Raw genomic sequence first — 19,507 nt, forward strand, 5'->3', positions numbered from 1 at the left:
CCGGCTGCCTGCCTGCCTGCCTGCCTGTTCAGCCAGCCTCTGCCTATCTGTAAACTCGCCTTTCGTTTCCTCCTCCTTCTTTCTTCCTTTCTTTCTTTCATTCTTCCTCCCTGCGCCCTTCACCCTCTTCCCGCTTCCTTGCTCTCCTCTCCTTCCTGCAGTCTCGCTATTTCGTACCCCTGTTTCGTTCCCTCTGTCGCATGTCGGACCGAAAATCGACGCGCGCAAAATATCCCGCCACTTCCGGAGGACCATTTGCGAACCTGCTCTCCTCTGCTCTCTTTCTCTCTTGTACTCTCTCCTCCCCTACATGGAACGTCACGGCCAATCCAGACTTCGTTCGTTCGTATTCCGGTCGCGGAGAGGGGAGACGCGTTACCGGGTGACACGGTGATTTTTCGGGGACCAGTTCTGTCTAGTTAGAGGGACAAAGAGAGAAAGAGGCGGTTTCCGTGATGAGCACCGGATACCGAGACTCTCTGCAAGTATTCCGCTCGACGAAAGAGCGGTTAACGAGCGCCGCGGTTTTTCGAGCCACTACGAGGAACCCGTGTCCCGTTAACTACGCGCCGTTTGATTAATTAGCCAATTTGCATCGGCAGTCGCGCGCTCTTCTCCTGCTCGATGTCATCCGAACAAAGACGATTGCTGGGAACGCAGCGGAACGACGCAGGGAATAGAGCTGGCTGATTGGTTATTAGTAGCGGATTTGATGCATTTGTAAAACAGAAATATGTTCGTATGTTTTGTGATTAATGCATACAATTTTTATTCTGCGCTAAGATCTTGATTGAAATTATGAAATAGTTTATAATTGAGTTAGAAAATATTTAATTTGCATAAGCATTATATTTTAGGCATGGCGCATCTCGTTGCGTTTGTAGAAAATTCTGGTGATTGTCATAAAGGTTAAGCCGTCCGTGGCCGTTGGAACCGCGGATGTGTAAAGCGGCTCTGTAGAGAAATTTGTCAAAGTTTAATGCGAGTGCGGCTTCGTTGGAATAAAGGGCTCGTCCGTTTTGCAACGCCAAGGTCTTCAATTTTACTTGGTAACCTTGCGCTCCCGCGAGGAATTCCGCGCCGCGGTTCGACCCGCTCATGAATATGCAACGGGGCCCGCTATTTAAAGCAACTATGCACTTATTATTGGACCGAGGAATTCGCAACGAACCCTCCTCGCTCGCAATTACGGGACACAGGTGTGCCGGCGAGACTGGGCCACGCCACGGGAGGATGTACCGTAAAAGTTTCCGGAACATCGTCCTCGCCGTCGTCTCCGTGATCGTTATCGCTGGATCTACACAGCATTGGCAGCGACCATTTTACAGAAAGTCTTGAAAATTTTATCAAAAAAGAATGCGTATTTCAATCGGGATATAAGTCGATCGACCTTTCGAGTTCTGCGAGATTCTAGCTGAATTCCTGACGTTACGCGACGTGTCTCTGTCTAGAATAAAATCCGACACCGCCTGCGCTTCCGGAGCGCTGAGAGAGTACATTAATCAGCAACCACGATAACACCTAACCGTCACGTGCGACCGGTGTGAATGCACTTTGCCGGGTTTTGCACGAGCTGCTGCGATTCTTCCATGCGCGGATCCCATAACATTGAATTCGGACTCCGCGTCTACTTTTTAGCACTCGGTAGCTCTAGCTGCTACAGTTGAAGAGGAACTTTCGAGTAAGCGGAGCTATAAAGATGGGACGCAGGAAAAATAGCAATCGGGTGAAAGTATGAACTGGTCTTCATTTTCCTGAAGTAAAACAGCTTCAACAACTTGATGGTTGGACGGATAGGCATTGAAGTTCGCGGTGTGTTCCGCGGAACTATCAAGTTTCGAAGGATGAGAGATGGACAGGCGTAGGGAAAAGGCGATTCCTCGATTCTAGGCCAGGAAGTAGACCGGCGCACCCCTTCCAGTCGACCTAGACCTACACCTAGACCCAGCCTAGCTATCCTCGCCTAGCCTAGTCCCAGCCGGCGTGAGCGCTCGCGCGCTGCTCAGCTCCTTTTGTTTTTGCTCGTTGCCACGTTTGTAGCACCTGCTCTCTCAGCATCGAGGAGACTGCCGCCGGTTACCTACTGGTTGGTTACCTGTCCGTGGGCTCGGCTAGCTGGGCTAGACTTTTCCTCTCTTCGCCGGGCTGGCGAGAAACGAGGTGAGCGGCCGATTAAGGAAACGCAGCATGCAACAGCGTGCAAGCGAGTGCATTCGCTGCGCACTTTCGCGTTCGCGTTAGAATCGAACGACGGGTTTACGACACCGATAACTTCGCGGGCTTTATGCTAATTCCACGTCTGGAATTTGTTTAGTTACCGTAACACGCTCGGCTCTACCTTGCTCTGCCTTAGCTATGCCTGGCTCTGGCTGGCGACCAGGTCGCGTACTTCAAGCAAACACAGGCCAATAGCATCGTCCAAGCCGCGCACCTCGGCCCCAGGACGTTAACGATGCAACAATTTGCTGGGCGACGATGCAGCTCGCCACCTGGTCGCCAGGAATGCCTCCGACGCGAGAACGTACCGGCATAAATTGCACGAGCGGCGACCATACTCGCAACTAGCGCTCGGATATCTCTAGAAGAGGCGCGAAAATAGTGGGAAACTGTCCTGCGTCCGAATCGGTCCATCCTGAAGCGATCGTTTGACAAACGAGGTCTCGGACCTTGTCTATCAAGGTTCATTCTGGTTATAATGCGGCAAAAAATTTGTTAACACTGGAACTACAGGACACATCAACGAATGTACTCGAGTAAAATTGATCGATCAGTTTGAGTGAAGATTCAGTGCACTTGTGGCAAAATGAATTTAATATTACTAGCACATTGTATTAGGTTGTCCCAAAAGTTTCTTCCGGAATGTGATCCTTTAATATTGCTAAATAAATATTAGGTTGTCCCGAAAGTTGGTTTTCGATTGCATGCACATAATGCCAATTCATATTAAGAAGTACTAAAATATTAACATAAAGATTATCGTATTGTTTGTGTTTATTTAGCGACATTAAAGGAACACATTCCGGAAGAAACTTTTGGGATAACCTAATATGTGTTAAACTGTTCGTCACAAACTACTGATGTTGTTAAGAGCAGAAATACATTTTCCTGTAACGCCATTTTCGCGCACTTGTCTGATGATGTATATTGTCGTTAACTTGAGATTAAGATTGAGAACATCGAGATATCAGGTTATTGCGAACGACAGGGGCGCAAAGCACTCGGAAAACAGCGGAGATGAACCCAGCGTGGGGAAACACGCACTCCGCACGCACGACCGACCGCGTATAACCATACGCACGCTCCGCCTAGTCGACCTAGACCTAGACCCAGTCTATGCTCAGAATCCACTCTGCATCGTGTTTCGTTCTTTTATTTTTACTCGGTGCTCATCGCCGTTACGCAACCACGCACCGCCACCAGGGATCCTCTCGACGCCAGTGAGCTTCGAACCCGAACACCTGTCTCTTCCAACCTTCCGTGACATTTTATCTCGCGTATTCTTTGCATTCTGTTAAATGACGTTACTGACCCCCAAACGTCTTCCTTCTTTTATGTCCAAGATTCCCGTTAGTGAGACAGAGACGACTAGTTTATAATTCCTTCCACAGACTAGTAAAATTGTTCGAAGCAATTACAAATAATAGGAGGTAAAGTCCTGACATTTCTCTGAAGCTATCACTGTTTCGTACTCGCTTCAAGTCTGCAGTCTAATCATACATAAGTGCGTTTCCTCGATTGAATATTGGATTCGTCGGATATAATAGCTGTCTGGGAGTCTTTAAAACTTATTCAATCGATGTTAATTGGACGTCATTCGCTGGAAACGAAACGGTCTGGCCGCTCCGATCGAAATATCGAAGAAACTTGTGGTTTCCGGTCGATGAACTGAAGGATCGTTCTGATCGGGAACCTACGCGAGCAGGTTCGAGTTGTGGAGAAACTCCTACAATTTTAGGTATTTTAACTTGGAAAAATTCTATCGTGTGGTCCAAGTAATGGAAAATATGTACGCAAAACCACGATACAAAAGAATCGCCTGGTTTCTCTGGATAAATTCTCGAACTCTCGGCTCGGATCGCGTTTTATCAGGCGCGGATCGAGCCAGTCAGATCATCGCGTCGATAGAGGATAACCTGATGGCTGAGGACGTTCGCGGACCGATTGAAAAATATGTATCCGAGTTTGCTAGACCGGTTAGCCAGCCGCCGATAACGCACCAGCTGTGCGCGAGTCGCTTCATTTGCATCGAACCCGTATGCAAAACGATGTTTTCGCGACGCAGCGCATCTTAATCGCGAAAATCCATCCGCTGCGGGACAAATTAACGAACAAATGGACGCGTGTCGCTGACCGAGATATGTATCAACGTTTCGCGATCCAAGAAGTGACTCTCATTGTTAGTGCTTTCGGGTGAGCCGTATCCTGGAGTAATTATTTCCTCGGCATTAGTCAGGCATTCAATCTATTATAGAATAACTGCACCAGTGAATGAACATTTAAGAAATTGGAAGATATTTTATTTTAAAAAAAATTGTGTGAATTAAAGGAATCTCATATGTGCCAAATGGCTCCCTATACTTCATTTGTCAAAAATAAATGAACACAAACAAAATGAAATTATTATTATTTTTCTTTATTAAACGTTAAATAAAAAATATAAAAAATACCAGTCAATGAACAATACATTCTAGTAATTGAACAATCATGGTACAATGAATGAACAAAATTACTAAACAATATTCTCCTATTTATTTCACTCTTTAATCACAAAAAATCCCCTAGAATTAATTTTCTTTGGCTCCGTTATCTTTGTTAAAACATCCTGTCTCTTGTACCAAACCGTACCTGGAATCTCTGGCCATATCCATACCTTTCCTTTTACACATTCTACCACTGTTGTCAGTTCATGAACAGTCTGTTCATTTACTGGGCTATGAGTAATATCGTGGAACAGTGAATAGACACAACGAATTTTTAACGAGATATTCATTTTATAGCTATTTTTGTGATTTATATTCAATATTTAAAGCCTCGTACATCTATATTGTTAGTAACTTTTATCTCATGTGTAAAAGAAAAGGTCGTGTATACATACCTTACTAGTTTTAGCTTTGTTGCACACACTCAACGCACTTGGTGAAAATAGGCCATCTTAGAAACTAATGGTCAATTGACCAATATAAAACCAATAGGAATATAGCTACGAAAAAGAGTCATATATTCCATTGGCCCAAGAGTCATTATCGCTAGTATGCCGTGCGGCTTAAAATTTGTTGAAATATACAAAAGCGTTCATTTACTGGTGCCCGTTTATTCACTGGTGCAGTTACCCTATGAAGCAAAAATTCAAGATTCTTGTCGCGTTCTAATATTTTTAATTCGTAAAGATGCATGCATGAGGACTCTTTCAATCGATTTATTTTCTTGGGTATATATATTATAAAAATTTAGACAGTCACCTTCACGTTATTTATATTATAAAGTAATGTAATGTACGAGGTCTCAACGCGTTCTCCATCGATGCGAAGAAACGGCAGATCGAAAGTGATCGAAATTCGCGAAATACCGGTGGGAAGAAGTTGATGTTCCAGCAAACGAGTTGAATTTCAGTTCCGGATGCGATATCTCGCGAGTTTAAAAAAAGACGCTCGATTTTCGCGGGCCGGTGTTTTTCCTCCGAGCGCTTGTTATTCCATGTCGATCGCGCTACGTTCTATTTTTTCCCCGATTTCTCCGATACACCTAAGCTTCTCTGTCCCTCTCTCTCTCTCTCTCTCTCTCTCTCTCTCTCTCTCTCTCTCTCTCTCTCTCTCCCGGGCCTTCAGGTTGGAATTACATCGGCGGTGCTCGCGTCTGGCGATCTTTTAAAAATATCCGACGAGTACTTGATCTAGGGCAACCAGGACATCCTCGATCCGCGGTGGCTCGGTTCCCAAACGCGCGCATTTCTGCGGATTTTTTTCTTCCCCACCCACCCTCTCTCTCGCTCTCTGTCTTTCGTTTCTCTGCCAAAAAATTCGCAGAGCCGGCGAGAAATTCGGTTTCGAATCACATGACCGGTTCCGGGAAATCGCGGTGCTCGCCTCTCGCGAACGCGCCGACACAAGTTTTAAATAACCTCCGGTTGTTTGCAAAAACGTTGGACCGTCGAGGGAACCGCAGCGAAAACGAAAGGAGGCAACGAGTCGATCGCGAATTATCGTTGGGATGCGCTCACGATAAACTCATGCTAATCCATTCCGGGTCCTGGTCGTCGATTAATATTCACACCGTTTAATGGAAAATCGACCCTCACCTTGACACTTGATTCTGTAATCATTTCCCCTTTGTCTCTCTTTTTATTGCAGTCTGGCTGACTTTTTATTGTCACGGATGTTTGCGCGAAATTCTGTAGACGAGGTTGGAAAAAAAAGGTGGAATTAAATATAATTTTCTGTGACGAGATGGCCTGTCTAGAGATCCGAAATAAAGAATCTTATTTTTTCAACATTTTCGACGAACATAAATGCATGACGATGCACAGTAAGTTTGTCGCACACTAATTACAACTAGACTGCGGATCTTTATGCAAAACAAAACTTTTCTTCATCAATTGCAAGGTTCTGGAGCCGAATAAAAATTGGTTACTCTCTTTAATACTGGTAACAGGACGAAAGTAATGTGTTGATGCTCTTAGATTCTTTTAATGCTTCTACTGTTCAAAATGGTCGTCTAATTATAATTGTCGAAGAACAAGTGAAATCTTGTAAGTCGAGGAAATTGCTCTAAACAGACATTAATGTTATTTTGTCGATGCGGACGTTTGGAAATCGATCAGGTACTGTTCGAGGAGTATCCCAGGGGAATTTAGCGAGCCGATTGGTTTGGATGGAGAGAAAGATCGCGAGTGATTCGCGGCCCCGTCCGATTGGCAAACGAGGGGCTGCGCGAAGGGTTAATCGGGATTTAATCAGCTCGCGTCGCCTTGTAACGCTTTAGCGAGCTCGTCCTCAACACGCGAAATGTGTGCCACGCAGTATTGGCAGCGTTGGCAGGGTTCGGTCAACCGGCTCGCGAAACTTTCGTTCCCGGCGTGCCTGAAGGGTCTTTCACACGTTCCCCGGAGCCCGAACAGACGAATCGCAGTTCGATGATGATCCGCTCGGAAATAGCCCGCCGGTGACTATTATTCGCCGCGTTTCTATTCCAGTCGTACGGTGGCGCCTACTATCGAGAGCTTCTCTCTCCTCTCACTCTCCTCTCTCGTCTCATCTCCTCCCGGCATGGCTCGTTAATATTAGAGATTGATCGGTTGCTTCCCCACTTTCACCTGTTTTACGAGACTCGGAAACGACCGACGGGAAGCCTGGATAACATTTTTCTTTTCCTACACGCTCGATCGGAGCGGCACGTCGAATTAGTATAATTATCGACGGATCTCCATGCTAATATACAACTTTCGAGGCTCTTTACTCGGTTCGAGAACGCGACAAGAGAGATCGAGATTCGAATGTGTCTGCCCTCGTCGTGGGTCGCCACAGTTTCATCTTGTTCTCGCGAATTTTCATAATCCGCGTGGATTGAGCATAATACTGTAATACGTAGACAAATTTGATAGAGTTCTGGCAAAAATGTATAAGATATCATAAGATAAGATGTAATTCGCGACATGCTTCGATAGTTTCTCGGTAAACAGCTCCTATGGCGGTCTCCCCAGCTATTTCCGATGTTTATTTGGTACGCCGTTCTAGATCGAGGCGGTGGATGGCGGATCTGGTTTGGCAAAATCGCGGAAAAACCGGCGGTCGTTTGGCAACGCGCGAAAGTCGTTGTGTGCGCAGCGGCCCGGATCCGAATTTTCGAACCGAGGAAAACGGAATCGGCCGGAACGGTGAAAGAGTTGAGCCCGGCCCCTTGTCGCCGTGAACTGCTGACATATCGAACAACCGGTCACCGCGGCTCCATTCTCGCAATTGCGAATCGAAACGCAGCGTTCTGCATCGTTCGTCGATTGCTATACCGATTTGAAACCCCTACCACAAGGTTCAAATCGACTCGAAACTTGCCGGGTTTTCTTTAGGGGCCTTATCGACTGGTATAAACAAGGATTAATTTAATTGGGGGCAATATTTAATTTGCGATTCAGCAAATTTTAATGAGCATTACTGTACACCTTGCGAGAGCAACGAGATATCGACTGGTAACCGATCGGGCCCTTCGTGCAGGTCGAGTTTTCCAGCGACCGACTTCGGGCCCAACTCTCCACCGCAATGGGAACACGGTCGGGCCCCGTAGCTGGTGGGGCGGCCCGCAAAGTTACCAAATCGTTGTGGCGTAACATTTTGCTTATTCACGTTCGATTATACAATCCGGCACACTTTTACTCGGAGCGTTCTCTCATCTCTTTCTCCCCGATCGCGAACGAGAGAGCGAGCGAACGCGACGTGTCACCGTTTCGCGTTCGGTTCCTGGGCCCCGACAACGCAGATTTCCTTCGGGCCCGCTTGAAATCTGGCCGGTGGACCGGTGCAACGATTATGTCGGCCCTCCAGCTGCCGTTCCCGATTCGATAATTAACCGATACCGCCGAGAAATCTCGGAGACCTCGAACGATCGCTCGAATATTTCCCGGCGAGTTGCGTCTCGCGATTTACTGACACCTGCTCGTCCCCGATTCGCCGATTCGAGGTCGCCGCCATTTTCTTGAAAATTTATCCCAACGTTCGGACTACACATAGCCGCGTCCTTACTGAACGATAGTTTTCTTCGATACCACTTTGGGGAATCGCAAACAACTTCGGGTATCCGAAGTTTATAAACTTTCGGCATCCAGATCCGATATTTTCGGGCTCTCGCACAGCCTGCATCCGATAGAGCCTGTAAATCAGCTCTGTCGACGACTCTCGACGTTTTCCAGCGAATGGAAACGGCGTCTAAGAGAGCGCGACTTTCTTTTCCTGAGCTGCGCGCTACCGCAAAGAGAAGATTCGCTTGGAACGAGGTTAAACGCGTTGCCACGCTTCGGGAACACTTTCAATCAGGGAAAGTCTGTCAGGGTTCTTATTGTCGGTTAACCGGAGGCGGAACTGCCTAGCCGATCGACAGGCGACGCGACGCCAAAAACCCATGTCCCGTGGAATCTCATTTCCTCTGCTCGCCATCGCCGGTAATTGATAACCGAACGAATTTCACTCGCAGCTTTTCACTCGGCGCCTAGCCGACCAACTGCAAACTAGTGCTCACTTGAACGAATTTTACGAATTTTACTGAGGTAAAAAGTAATCACCCAGTCATGCCATAAAGAAAATTTTAAATTCAATCACTTTTGTGTCACCTTCTCAAATGTAGTACCAGTGGAATGTTGACATTTTCCTGATTGGAACGAGCCCAAACACGACGCAAATCGGACTAGTTTTATAGACACGTAAATAACAAAATGGAGGACAGTCGTGCGACTACTAAGTCTATGAAAGTAGACCGATTTACGTCGTGTTTGGATTCATTTTAATTAGGAGTATCCGAACCGTGCATTGGTACCACGTTTAAGAATGTCAGACAAATATAAATTTATTTCGTGCTCGAGTCAGTGCTTGAAGTCCGAACTTTGCAAATTCAAGGGAGCACTACTATATCAAGTAGCAACCGGTCTCTCGCAACCTTGGCGCCGATCCAATTCGATCACGAAATCACGACAGGGCCAGGTGTGTGTCCCAGCAAGATCAGCTGTCTCGTCGAGGATCGACGTGATCGGGAGGATCCAGCATGATCGCGAGACGATTACCGTCGGTGATTATACGAGCCCTACCCTTTGATTCGAGCCGGTTCCACGGGCTAATCGATAATTGTGTATGCGTCCGCGATTATATTGGTCTACAATTTGCCCTTCGTTCGAATACCGGATGCTTCGAGTCGATCTACGTTGTCAGACTGAACGCTGGTACACGTTTCTCGACCGAATTTTAGACCGAATCGATTTCTTCCTAAGGGCGCGTTTATGCTCGATCAATTGCGCCGGTGAAATCTACGGGAAGTTTTTTTTTGTCGTGTGTTACGGCTTGTACCTGTGACCAGTGTAAGCATACTTTTCTGTCGTTTAGCTTATGCGAAGATGAGTGGCTTCGACGAAGAATTACGGGATACTGAATGACAGCGTGGTAGTTGTGATCTTTGCAAAAAAATTGTTAAAATTATCAATTATTAATGGAAAAAGTGCTACTCTTTGCAGCGTGATTCGACTTGTCGGAGCAGTGTATCTCGACATGTATGTCGAGGGGTTGAGCTTGAGATAACAAAGAAGAGTTCGAATTACAAGGAATCTAGAATTGATCGCCCATTGTCCCTGGAAGACAACCTGGCAAGTGAGAGACAAAAGTTGTCTGTGGTCCCCCATTTTTGCCAGCGATTGTAGGTCTCGCTGTTCGAAAATCTGTGCGACTGTGCCGGGTTTCGAAGATTCGGTGAACTGGGGTAGGTCGCGAGCCGTGGACAAAGACGTTATTAGGTATCGCGGTGGACAAAAGGTTGCGAATAAGGGAGGACTGAATTCGCGGAGCTGTGTTAAATGTGCCGCGAGCGGGAAAGCGGGTTTCCCGCGAGTAGGAGGGGCGAAGACGAGGATCGGTCTCATCGGAGTCGATCCTATCGACGCGCGACGACGACGACGACGACGACGACGCCAGGAAGCGAATCTGGGCCGTTGAATCAGGGAAAAGTAAGTGGGTCAAGAGAACGAATGCTCGGCCGATGTCGGCTTCTGTCGCTGCGACTTCTGCCGACGTCGAGCCACGAGGATGACGACACGCTCGATGCACAGGTAGATACACACGAAAACAGCACGTGAATGCGTTCCTCTCCCTCCCTCGCTCTCTCTCTCTCTTTCTCTCTTTCTTTCAGTGCATCGCAATCCGCATCGCCTTTTCCCCGCAGCGAAACGCTTCTACCGGAGTCCTTTCACTTTGCATCTGCCCGCCACGAGGAAGTCTTTTCCTCTCCCTCTATCATTGAACTAGACGATGCTTCCTGCCTGGCGTTCGTCGACAGTTACGTGGAAATTGAGCACGAGCTTGGCTTGACCGATATTTCTAGCGAACCGAGCGCCGCACCGCGCCGTTTTAATTGGACCGTTCCCGCGGTCTCGCGAAACGCAATTAAATCCCGCCGACGACGCCCCGGGAGCAGATTCTCTCCTCTTCTGATACCGTCCATCGTTCTGCTGACCGTTCCATTGTTTTCCGCGACCCGCTACCCTTGCCAAATCCTAAACGCGCGACAAACGTTCATTAGGAAATTTCTTGACGAGCGAATCGTGTCTCGTATCTTACGGACGTGTTCGTTACTGGTATACGCTGCAGGAGAGAAGAATGGGTTGTCCAACGCGACCGAGGAACGACGATAGAGTTACACGAGGATTAGGGGTGTTTCTCGGGATTCGTAATGCGACGGTTGTCCCTAATGACGGGTATCGTCGCTGAGACGTTGAACAATTTATTTCGATATGAATTTCATTTTAATACACTAAGAATGTGAGAAGAATTGAGAAATACTGTTACATTATTTTAAGAACTGTTTATTTTGCTCGAAAATCCAATGATTAGACTGCAGGTTTTATTACCGAAGACTTACTAAAATTATTAAAAGAGGAAACACATTTTTCTTCGACCTCTACCTCTGAGAATTGATCAAGACAATTCTTGAAACATGCGCGACGTAAATTCAAAGAAGTTGTAAATTAACCTTGAACAACCAGAATGCGAATGTAACCACTTCAGGGTGACCCGTTAGCGAAGCGGATGTCGCGAAAGTTTCGCGAACACTATTTTTTCCATCGGCTCTTTTCTGCGCGCTTGCGGGCCCGAGCGACGAAGCGTTTCTTTCCACGTGTATGACTTATACGCTTGTCGTGTGCACGCTTGTTCGTTTAACCGGCGTCGATCGATATCGAACAATAGCGGAAGACGGCCGTGCTGGTAATAAAGAACAGGTCACGTCTCGAATTAAAACGGAGAAGTCTGTTCTGATCCGTTCCTTTCCGTTCTGTTACTTCGCGCGCGGTTCTCGTATCGATCAGAATACTCGCTCGACTTTCGAAATAGAAGAACGTCGCGTCGCCGACCTAATCGATTCGCGGACACTGGAATAATTAGTGGAGTAAAAGCGGAATCGTCCGGGAGACACCACGTACTCTCATCGGTTGAAACAAACCTTGCACAGTACGATGATTGACCATCGAGAAAATACTCGCAGACCTCCTAATTTCGAGTCCTCCTTTCAGTTTATATATCTTTAGAATTTTCCACTCTGATTAATAGACTACGGATCTTTACGCAAAATAAAAAATGTCCAACGTCAACTACAAGAAACAGGACTCGAATAACAATTTATTTCTTCTCTTAACAGTTCTGATAAATTGGAAACAACGTAACAATCAAATCCGCAGTCTACTAATTATCGCATGCTACTATCTGCCAACAATTTTTCACTTTTTTCTTCGCGCAACAATTAATTCTTGCATTTCATTGTGCCATATTGGTACGAACTACGTAAAACTTTTGTTACTGAGAAGTGTCGCTCAGTTAAAAGGTTAAAAACTCTAGGCAGTAGCGTTCGACGAAAGATGCAGAAAAATTGGACTTACGTGTGGGAGGCTGACGGTAATGAAGATGTTGCAGGCTCTGCGTTTGATGGTGGTGATGGTGGTGAGGCGGTCCCATAGCCGGACCCATCGCGTGGTTCCCGTGTTGATGGTGCGGCGAGCTCCCTCTGTGCGGGTGGTACTGGGAGGGGTGATGCTGATGAGGATGATAGGAGGGCGGCAGGAAGCCCGCCGTCGATGGATAAACGCCAGGACTGTGACAGGCTGACCTGCCGAGTGCTGCTGTCGAACATATTCGTCAAACATGTGCTATTAGAAACCTCTGATACGACCGTAGCGCTTGCACAGTGGGCCATCATCGCAGTGTCGCCAGATTAACACTTGTCTCTCGAGGAGGCTTAGGAACGCGATAAACATTATTCTGTAACGTCGAGTCAAACTCGCGGTGAAGATTTCGAACAGAATCTACATGTGTATTCTGTTGTTATAGAAACACAGCCGGCTATAAATACGCGGCTCCTAACACGGGTTCTAATCACAGTAAAAATAAAATAAATTCTAGCATGAAGAGTTGATCTCGCGATACAAGTTTAATCTTCTTCGTGTCGCTAACATTCTGTTGGCGATTAAAAATCGATATTTCAGTCTCCACTTTTGAATTCTATTTCTTGTTGCAATCGAACGAAAATTGTTGTACAGGACACAATGCCGTAACAGCAGAATCTACTATTTACAATCGGTTCCATCTGCATCGAGCAATGCATAATTGACAGAGCTCCGAGGTTTTCGCGATTCTGGCCCACTGTACGGCGACCAAGCGTTCCGCTCGGTCGCGCCGCGAAAAATCGATAAACAATCGGGAATCGCGTCGGAGACGGTATCGTCGGTCCCTTGTTGAATAATCCGTGGCCCTCGGGTTTCAGGGATCGCGTAGCTCGTTCAATTTTCACCGATCGCCTGGCTCCCACCGCGACAAATCGAGCTCGAGCTTATCAATAATGCACGGGTTTCAAACGATTTCGCGACGGTTCTTTCGGGAATTGGGACGATCGGTCTGTCGATCACGGCGGCGAATTGTCGGGCGTCGTTTTAGCGTCGCGTCTGCTAGTCGTCTAGGCCGTTCGTCTCGTTTAATTGAGCCGTCTTCCGTAATTACTCGCCTCGTGTGTATTTTTTTTTCCTCGTCGCGTCGTTTCTCTCTGTCTCTGTCGCTCTTTTCATTCAGACGTCCACTTACCTGACGACAAATGAGAGTGATGGGACGCCAAGCTCGGCTGGAGGGACGTGTTAGGGTTGAGCCTGGCCTTCAGCAAGAGATTCGCGTCCTCGTTAGCGCCCGAGGACGTGCTGGACTCGACGTCGCTGACTCCGCTGTCCGCGGGGCTCGCTGGCAGTGATCCGCTTCCTGTTTCCCATGCAACAAAACAGACAAACATTTGCTTTACTTCGCTTTGCTTTAGTTGGCTTTGTAATTGCCGGCCATCCCAGGCCGATCAACGTCAACCGAGAAACCCGCTCGGCAGGTACAAAACAATTTTGCAACGCGACGACCCCGCTGTCTGTCCCTCTCTTTCTCTCGTCTCGTGTTGTCTTGTCCCGACCCGTCTCGTTTCGCCATGATTCGCTTTTGTTAGCTATCTCGCGACGTGCTCGCGCCGTTTCCGCGCTGAACTGAATCACCAAACCGCAGAAAAGAGAGCGTCGTTTCCGCGCCGCACGCTATACTATGTCGCGACAAGCTGCTCTCGGAACGAAACGGACCTCTACGTTTCTCCATCTTCGAGGAAACCTAATTGCCATGACGCGATTACCGGAGCCCTGAGTGTACTGGGTTGGGCGTATCGGACCCTCGGTACAGTAATCCTCAGGTAAATGTCATGTTCGGTGAACGAAATTCGCGCGAGTAGGCTAGTGTTTTTGTGAAACACGATGAATCACGTGATACCTTGACCCTTAACCTCTTCACCGACTATGGCGGATGTAGTAAAAGAGTGTTTTAAAGATGAAGCAAAACGTTAACGAGAAGATTAAAAGAATTCGAGGGTATCAATGCGTTCACTGTAACTTTGCATAAAAATCCACAGTCCAAGGAGTGGACATTTAACGTGAACTTTTGTGGCAACCAAATACAATAACCCGTTTCTGGATCGATCATTTCGGGCGCTCGCGGCTAAGTCGAATGGTCCCGAGAACTCCTGTCGGAGCTCCGATTGTTCGTTACGGACAACTATCGAGGTTCGACCGGTTATCGTCGACCGGGCACCGTTCAAGCAGAAGCTTGGTCTCTATCGACGCGATCGAATCGGTCCGGGGCTATTTAAAAACGCGAAAAAAAAGAGAGAGAGAAGAAGAGAGTTCTCGGAGATGGCTGGCCGTGGTCCGGTTGCAAATGAAGCTTGTCAAATGGAGCGAGAGGATCGATCGCGTCCGAAATTAAAGCGGTCGGCGCTCGATCTCCCTCTCTCTCTCTCTCTCTTTGTAGAACGAGGAGGTCGAATTTCACGCGCCGCAACGCGACGACGTGGCTCTCGTCGTCGCAGGGACTCATTCCGCTCGGCTTCTCCGGTCTTTGTGCTCCGGAGGAGCGAATTAGAGGCTCCGAGGTGGTCCGAACGAGCGAGCGGACGAGCATGAGCAAGGCGAGCAAAGCGAACGAGCGGTTCCTAACTCGCCCGAGCTTTATCGAGCAGGCCGAGCGCCGAACGTGTTTTCGCGTGCGCCGTCAATTAAAGGCATCTTTATGCAACGGGCGAAGGTCATCCGGTCATTGGGTATGCATATCGCTGGTGCTTCCCACGGTCTCTGTCTCTCCCTCTTCCCGTGTCTCCTCTTTCTCTCGAGCGAGAGACCGCGACGGTAAAGAGCCGAGTGGCGAGACGGAGAAAGCGAAACGTCTGGAACCAGTCCTAAAAGGTCCTGTGCGCGCGAGCTACGAGACCCTCGTCTCGTTCCGTCTCGTTCCGTCTCGGTCACCGCCACCGCCGACGACCACGTCGGAAACGATGACGCTGTTATGCAAAACCGTGTCCGTCTCTCGATCGTGCATCGAGTCTCGAGTCGTTCGATTACTCTCGCGGGTCCCGCAGCACACTCGCAGCACTTGTGGCCCGTAGCCTTTTATGCAACCGGCGATTATTTCGGTAATCGACCTCCCCGGCGAGCAGAACCGCTTGCTCTCTCTCGCTCTCCGCTCGCTCTCTTGAACCGGATCGCTCGTGAAACGCCGAGGAGAGCTCTCCCGTCCCCTCAACCTCGTGTTACGCAATCAACTTTTGCAAAGTTTCGACCCGAGACACCGCGATTTCTTCTCGCACACGCCGGTCCTAACTTCTCTTAAACCTCACGCTGCCGAACGATCGTGTATCGTTGTTTCTTACGCGAATACAACCGATAACTATAGCGTCCGATTATAAAGCTGTTCAAGCGAGCGCTTTGTTTCGCACCGTGCGGACATCCTAAGCCGCCGAGCACCTGCTAACTGTATTAACTCCTCGCGCTGGTACGTCGTGCCAATAACGTTCAAAGGTTCTTGTCCCGAAGTTGGACATTACCTGCCGTCACACGTCGAAAACGGTTTCTCAGAAAAATTTTTACACGATTCCACTTTCTTAAAATTTACCTCGAAAGATTATGAAATTGTCGTAAACATCCGCAGTCTAATAATCAGCATCGAGCGACGTTTAACAAACACTCTGGCATCCCTTGTACGATACTGCATTTTTAGTGTGTCCAGCCCAGCCTAAATCCCCTAGTGAAAGGAATCGGTCGAGTGTCGGCGTTTAATCGGCGATGCACGATTTCCAAGGGGAACAGAAGCTCCATTGTAATTTTTGCTTGTTGCCTTCTCCGGAGACCCTCGACGACCAAGGAACGCACAAACATCCGCAATGTTGTAATCGCGCGGGTAAACAATCGAGCAGCGGCTCGATCCGGTTAAAGAAATTTCGCTGCGTCTAAGAGGGTCGAAGAGGGAGAGAAAGAAAAAGTAGTTCCGAGCCAATGTTAAGAAAACTCAGCAGTGCCGTTGAGAAGGGTGAATACTTGACTTCAGTGACGCCGACAATGCTGCCTAATGCGAGCACGATCTCCTGCATAGAAGATGAGTCTTTGTTTCGCGCTGTCTTCTCGCCCTTTAATTCGATCATCCCCTGTCCTGCAAATTCACGCGGCACCTCACGTACGCGCACGGAAACGAACTCTTTCCGGTTCTCCAATGGAATTACGTTTCTTCAGGGTGTTTAGGGGTAAGAGAGCGGAGATTCGTGAAGAGAACTATCACTGACCTGGCGTACTCGTCGAGGCGATAGTGGCAGTGGTGTAGGGCGGTTGGCCCATCTGAGCATGACCGGTCAAGTGACGGCCGTATCCATTTTGCACCCCTAAACCGTGCTGCTGGGGATGCTGGGAGAGAATACCGTGCAACAGACGTGTACCCGTGGAGGTTGTCGTCGTGCCGGTCGAACCTGGCTCCGCTTTAACACTCGCAAGGCCCAATTGCTCCTTCTCGCTAGCATCGTGTGGTTGGACTTCCCTGGTGTCCACTGAAACAACACAAAAACACCGGAACGTTAACTGGATTGCACCTTGCAAAATACTGCAACGCTCGAAATCATTAAAACTACGTTCACATTGAAGCGATATCGAGCAACTTTCTGTAAAATTGACGATTTCTTCGAGATAAGCATCAATTGGCAGTTGCTTTTTGTTCCAGTGTGGACATAGCTTAATTCACGGACCACACGATTCTGTAAATGGGCCTCGATTCTGGTCGAGACTTGCAAAAACGACGGTAATTAATAGAAAACTGGATAAAATCATTGGAGTTTATTATACATATACAAGATGGAATATTTAGCACACACTTCTATCTATCGCTGCAGAAATTTTCTCGTATGGTTGACGCGACCAATGTGTTATGTATGTATGTATGCAACGCCATCAAGTAATGCAAGGGGTACACAGTGTTACGTCGTTGCCGTTTCTAAGTCTTACACGATTATTTACATAACAGAGGGATTACATCTACTGCAGGGGAGATCGAGAACCTGGAAATCTCGCTTTCCAGCCGACTGCATCGATCTACTTAGCAATCCGTTCTCTCTCACTTCGTGTCTCTCCTGCGAGTTGGTGCAACCCTAACGTAAACATTCTCTGCACGCTTTCATTCATACTACACGATCTGGTTTATAGAGTCGAGGGATCGCATTCTTCCTTCCAGTTTTCCTATCGATACTCTCTCAATAAACTTCGGTACGAGTATTACGAACAAAATGTGTTTTTCAAGAACAGACGACGAACTGTGTCAACCACGTATGGCCGACGTGACAGTCTACGTGTTAATCAAGATTGTCTTATAGTCTTGTCGTTGTGGGTACTATCAACTATTATCTAGCCTCGTAATTCTTCGAAACATTAGTTTTAAACTCGAAGAAAGTCTTCTCAAGTAAACTGTGACACACAGTACCCAGGAAGAAGAAATGTCTGTACATAATATAGATTCTATGGTTCGGTATAACGATCTATATAATCTATAGTATCGCCTCATTCTTTTTTACTGAATAAAATAAGACTGGATGTTGCTTCAGTGTGGACGGGGCTTAACTCGTTCGCGGAGCAGTGTCCTAGAGGGTCTGTTAAGTGTCGTAGCGATTCGATCCAGGGGTCGTACGATTGCAAAATCGCGTCTGGTTCCGAGAGATCTCGGTCGAAGGGAAGAGATCGAGCGGCTCGATCGGTGGCCGGCTCGCTTCCTAACGGTAGCGAGAAGGCTGAGGAAGTGCGCGACGGGGAAAAAAAAGAGAGGCATGGGAGGTGTTCTCGAGGGGTATAGCGCGGCGCTGCGGAGAGGAAGTGAAAGCCGGTGTCTCTCCTTGACCCACTGCAACGTTTCTACCTTCCTTTCAGGCAGCAGCGCCAACCTCGCGGCTTCATTAAGCAATTTCTCGCTGCGACGGCGGGGAAAAATCGCCTCGCCTCGCCTCGCTTCGCCTCAGCGTGGAAAATCGACGATGCCGATGAGGAACGTCGCCGTCGTCGTCGTCGGGCTGCGTAGAGGCACCGGGAGCCGCTTTCTTTGCTCCCGCCAACCTCTCTCGACCGTGGTCCCGATCGTCATTGTCGTTTCTCCTCGCGAAGAAGTGTGTCGACCGCTTTTTTCCTCGTGGCCCGTTTACTTTTCGGCGCCCACACGGTTAAACGATCGGACCCCGAGGCTCTGAGACCGTTGCGCAATCGGATGAGGCCCGCCAGATATGTATACGTACGCGTGTTTGCGCTCTCGCAGACGAGTCTGGACGGGTTGTCTCTCTCCCGTGAGAAAGTCCGACGATGACGAAACCGTGCCACGGGCCCGTTCGCAGAAACAACGAGCCAGCTCATTTCCTCGTTTCGAGAGAGGGCGCCCACCTAGCCGAACCCGATCGCCTTTCGCCTGCTCGTCGATCATGCCCGATCCAGACGGAAACGCGATCGCGAAGATCCTCGCGAGAAATCGGCCACGATTTCTGTCATCGTCACGGCTGAGGATTCGAGTCTCTTCAAAATCGGTACTCGTGTATTTTATAAACAATCTGGCACCTCTTACGAAAGAATACTAATTACTAGACTGCAGATCTTTATGCATTCAAATAATTGAGGAGATGTCAATGTATGATTTCTCCTCTATTAAAATCATTAAGAGAAGAAGTAACATTCAGGTTGGTTTCTATTTCTTGCAATCGATGCAGACAATTTTTATTACGCAGATAGATCCGCAATCTACTAATCGCAAAGAGTAATGCTGTCATCGCCGTTTAATTATATTTAGAAAGAACAATTTCGAACAGTAAAAAATATTTTACTTTGACCTCCGTTAACCCCGAGCTACGCTCCCGACGAGCCACCTCAAGGGTACAATCGTTACATTTTTAAACCGACCACCGGCATTGAATTATTCCG

At 47.9% G+C, this 19,507-nt stretch overlaps 1 protein-coding gene across 6 annotated transcripts in view; it reads right to left on the reverse strand.

Annotated features, from left to right (window-relative positions):
* Eip74ef (Ecdysone-induced protein E74) overlaps positions 1-19,507 on the reverse strand; it is a 215,547-nt gene that overhangs the window by 24,523 nt on the left and 171,517 nt on the right. For 5 of the 6 annotated variants that reach the window (XM_076420649.1, XM_076420618.1, XM_076420657.1 and 2 more), the window contains 3 exons: positions 16,855-17,112; positions 13,809-13,976; positions 12,614-12,853 (listed from right to left, as the gene is read on the reverse strand). In XM_076420649.1, coding sequence (XP_076276764.1) covers positions 12,614-12,853; positions 13,809-13,976; positions 16,855-17,112 — 666 coding nt within the window. The remainder of the gene's footprint in view (positions 1-12,613; positions 12,854-13,808; positions 13,977-16,854; positions 17,113-19,507) is intronic. The other variant, XM_076420639.1, reaches the window with a different exon arrangement.

This window comes from Lasioglossum baleicum, chromosome 1 (genome assembly GCF_051020765.1).
Source record: "Lasioglossum baleicum chromosome 1, iyLasBale1, whole genome shotgun sequence".
Lineage (NCBI taxonomy): Eukaryota > Metazoa > Arthropoda > Insecta > Hymenoptera > Halictidae > Lasioglossum > Lasioglossum baleicum.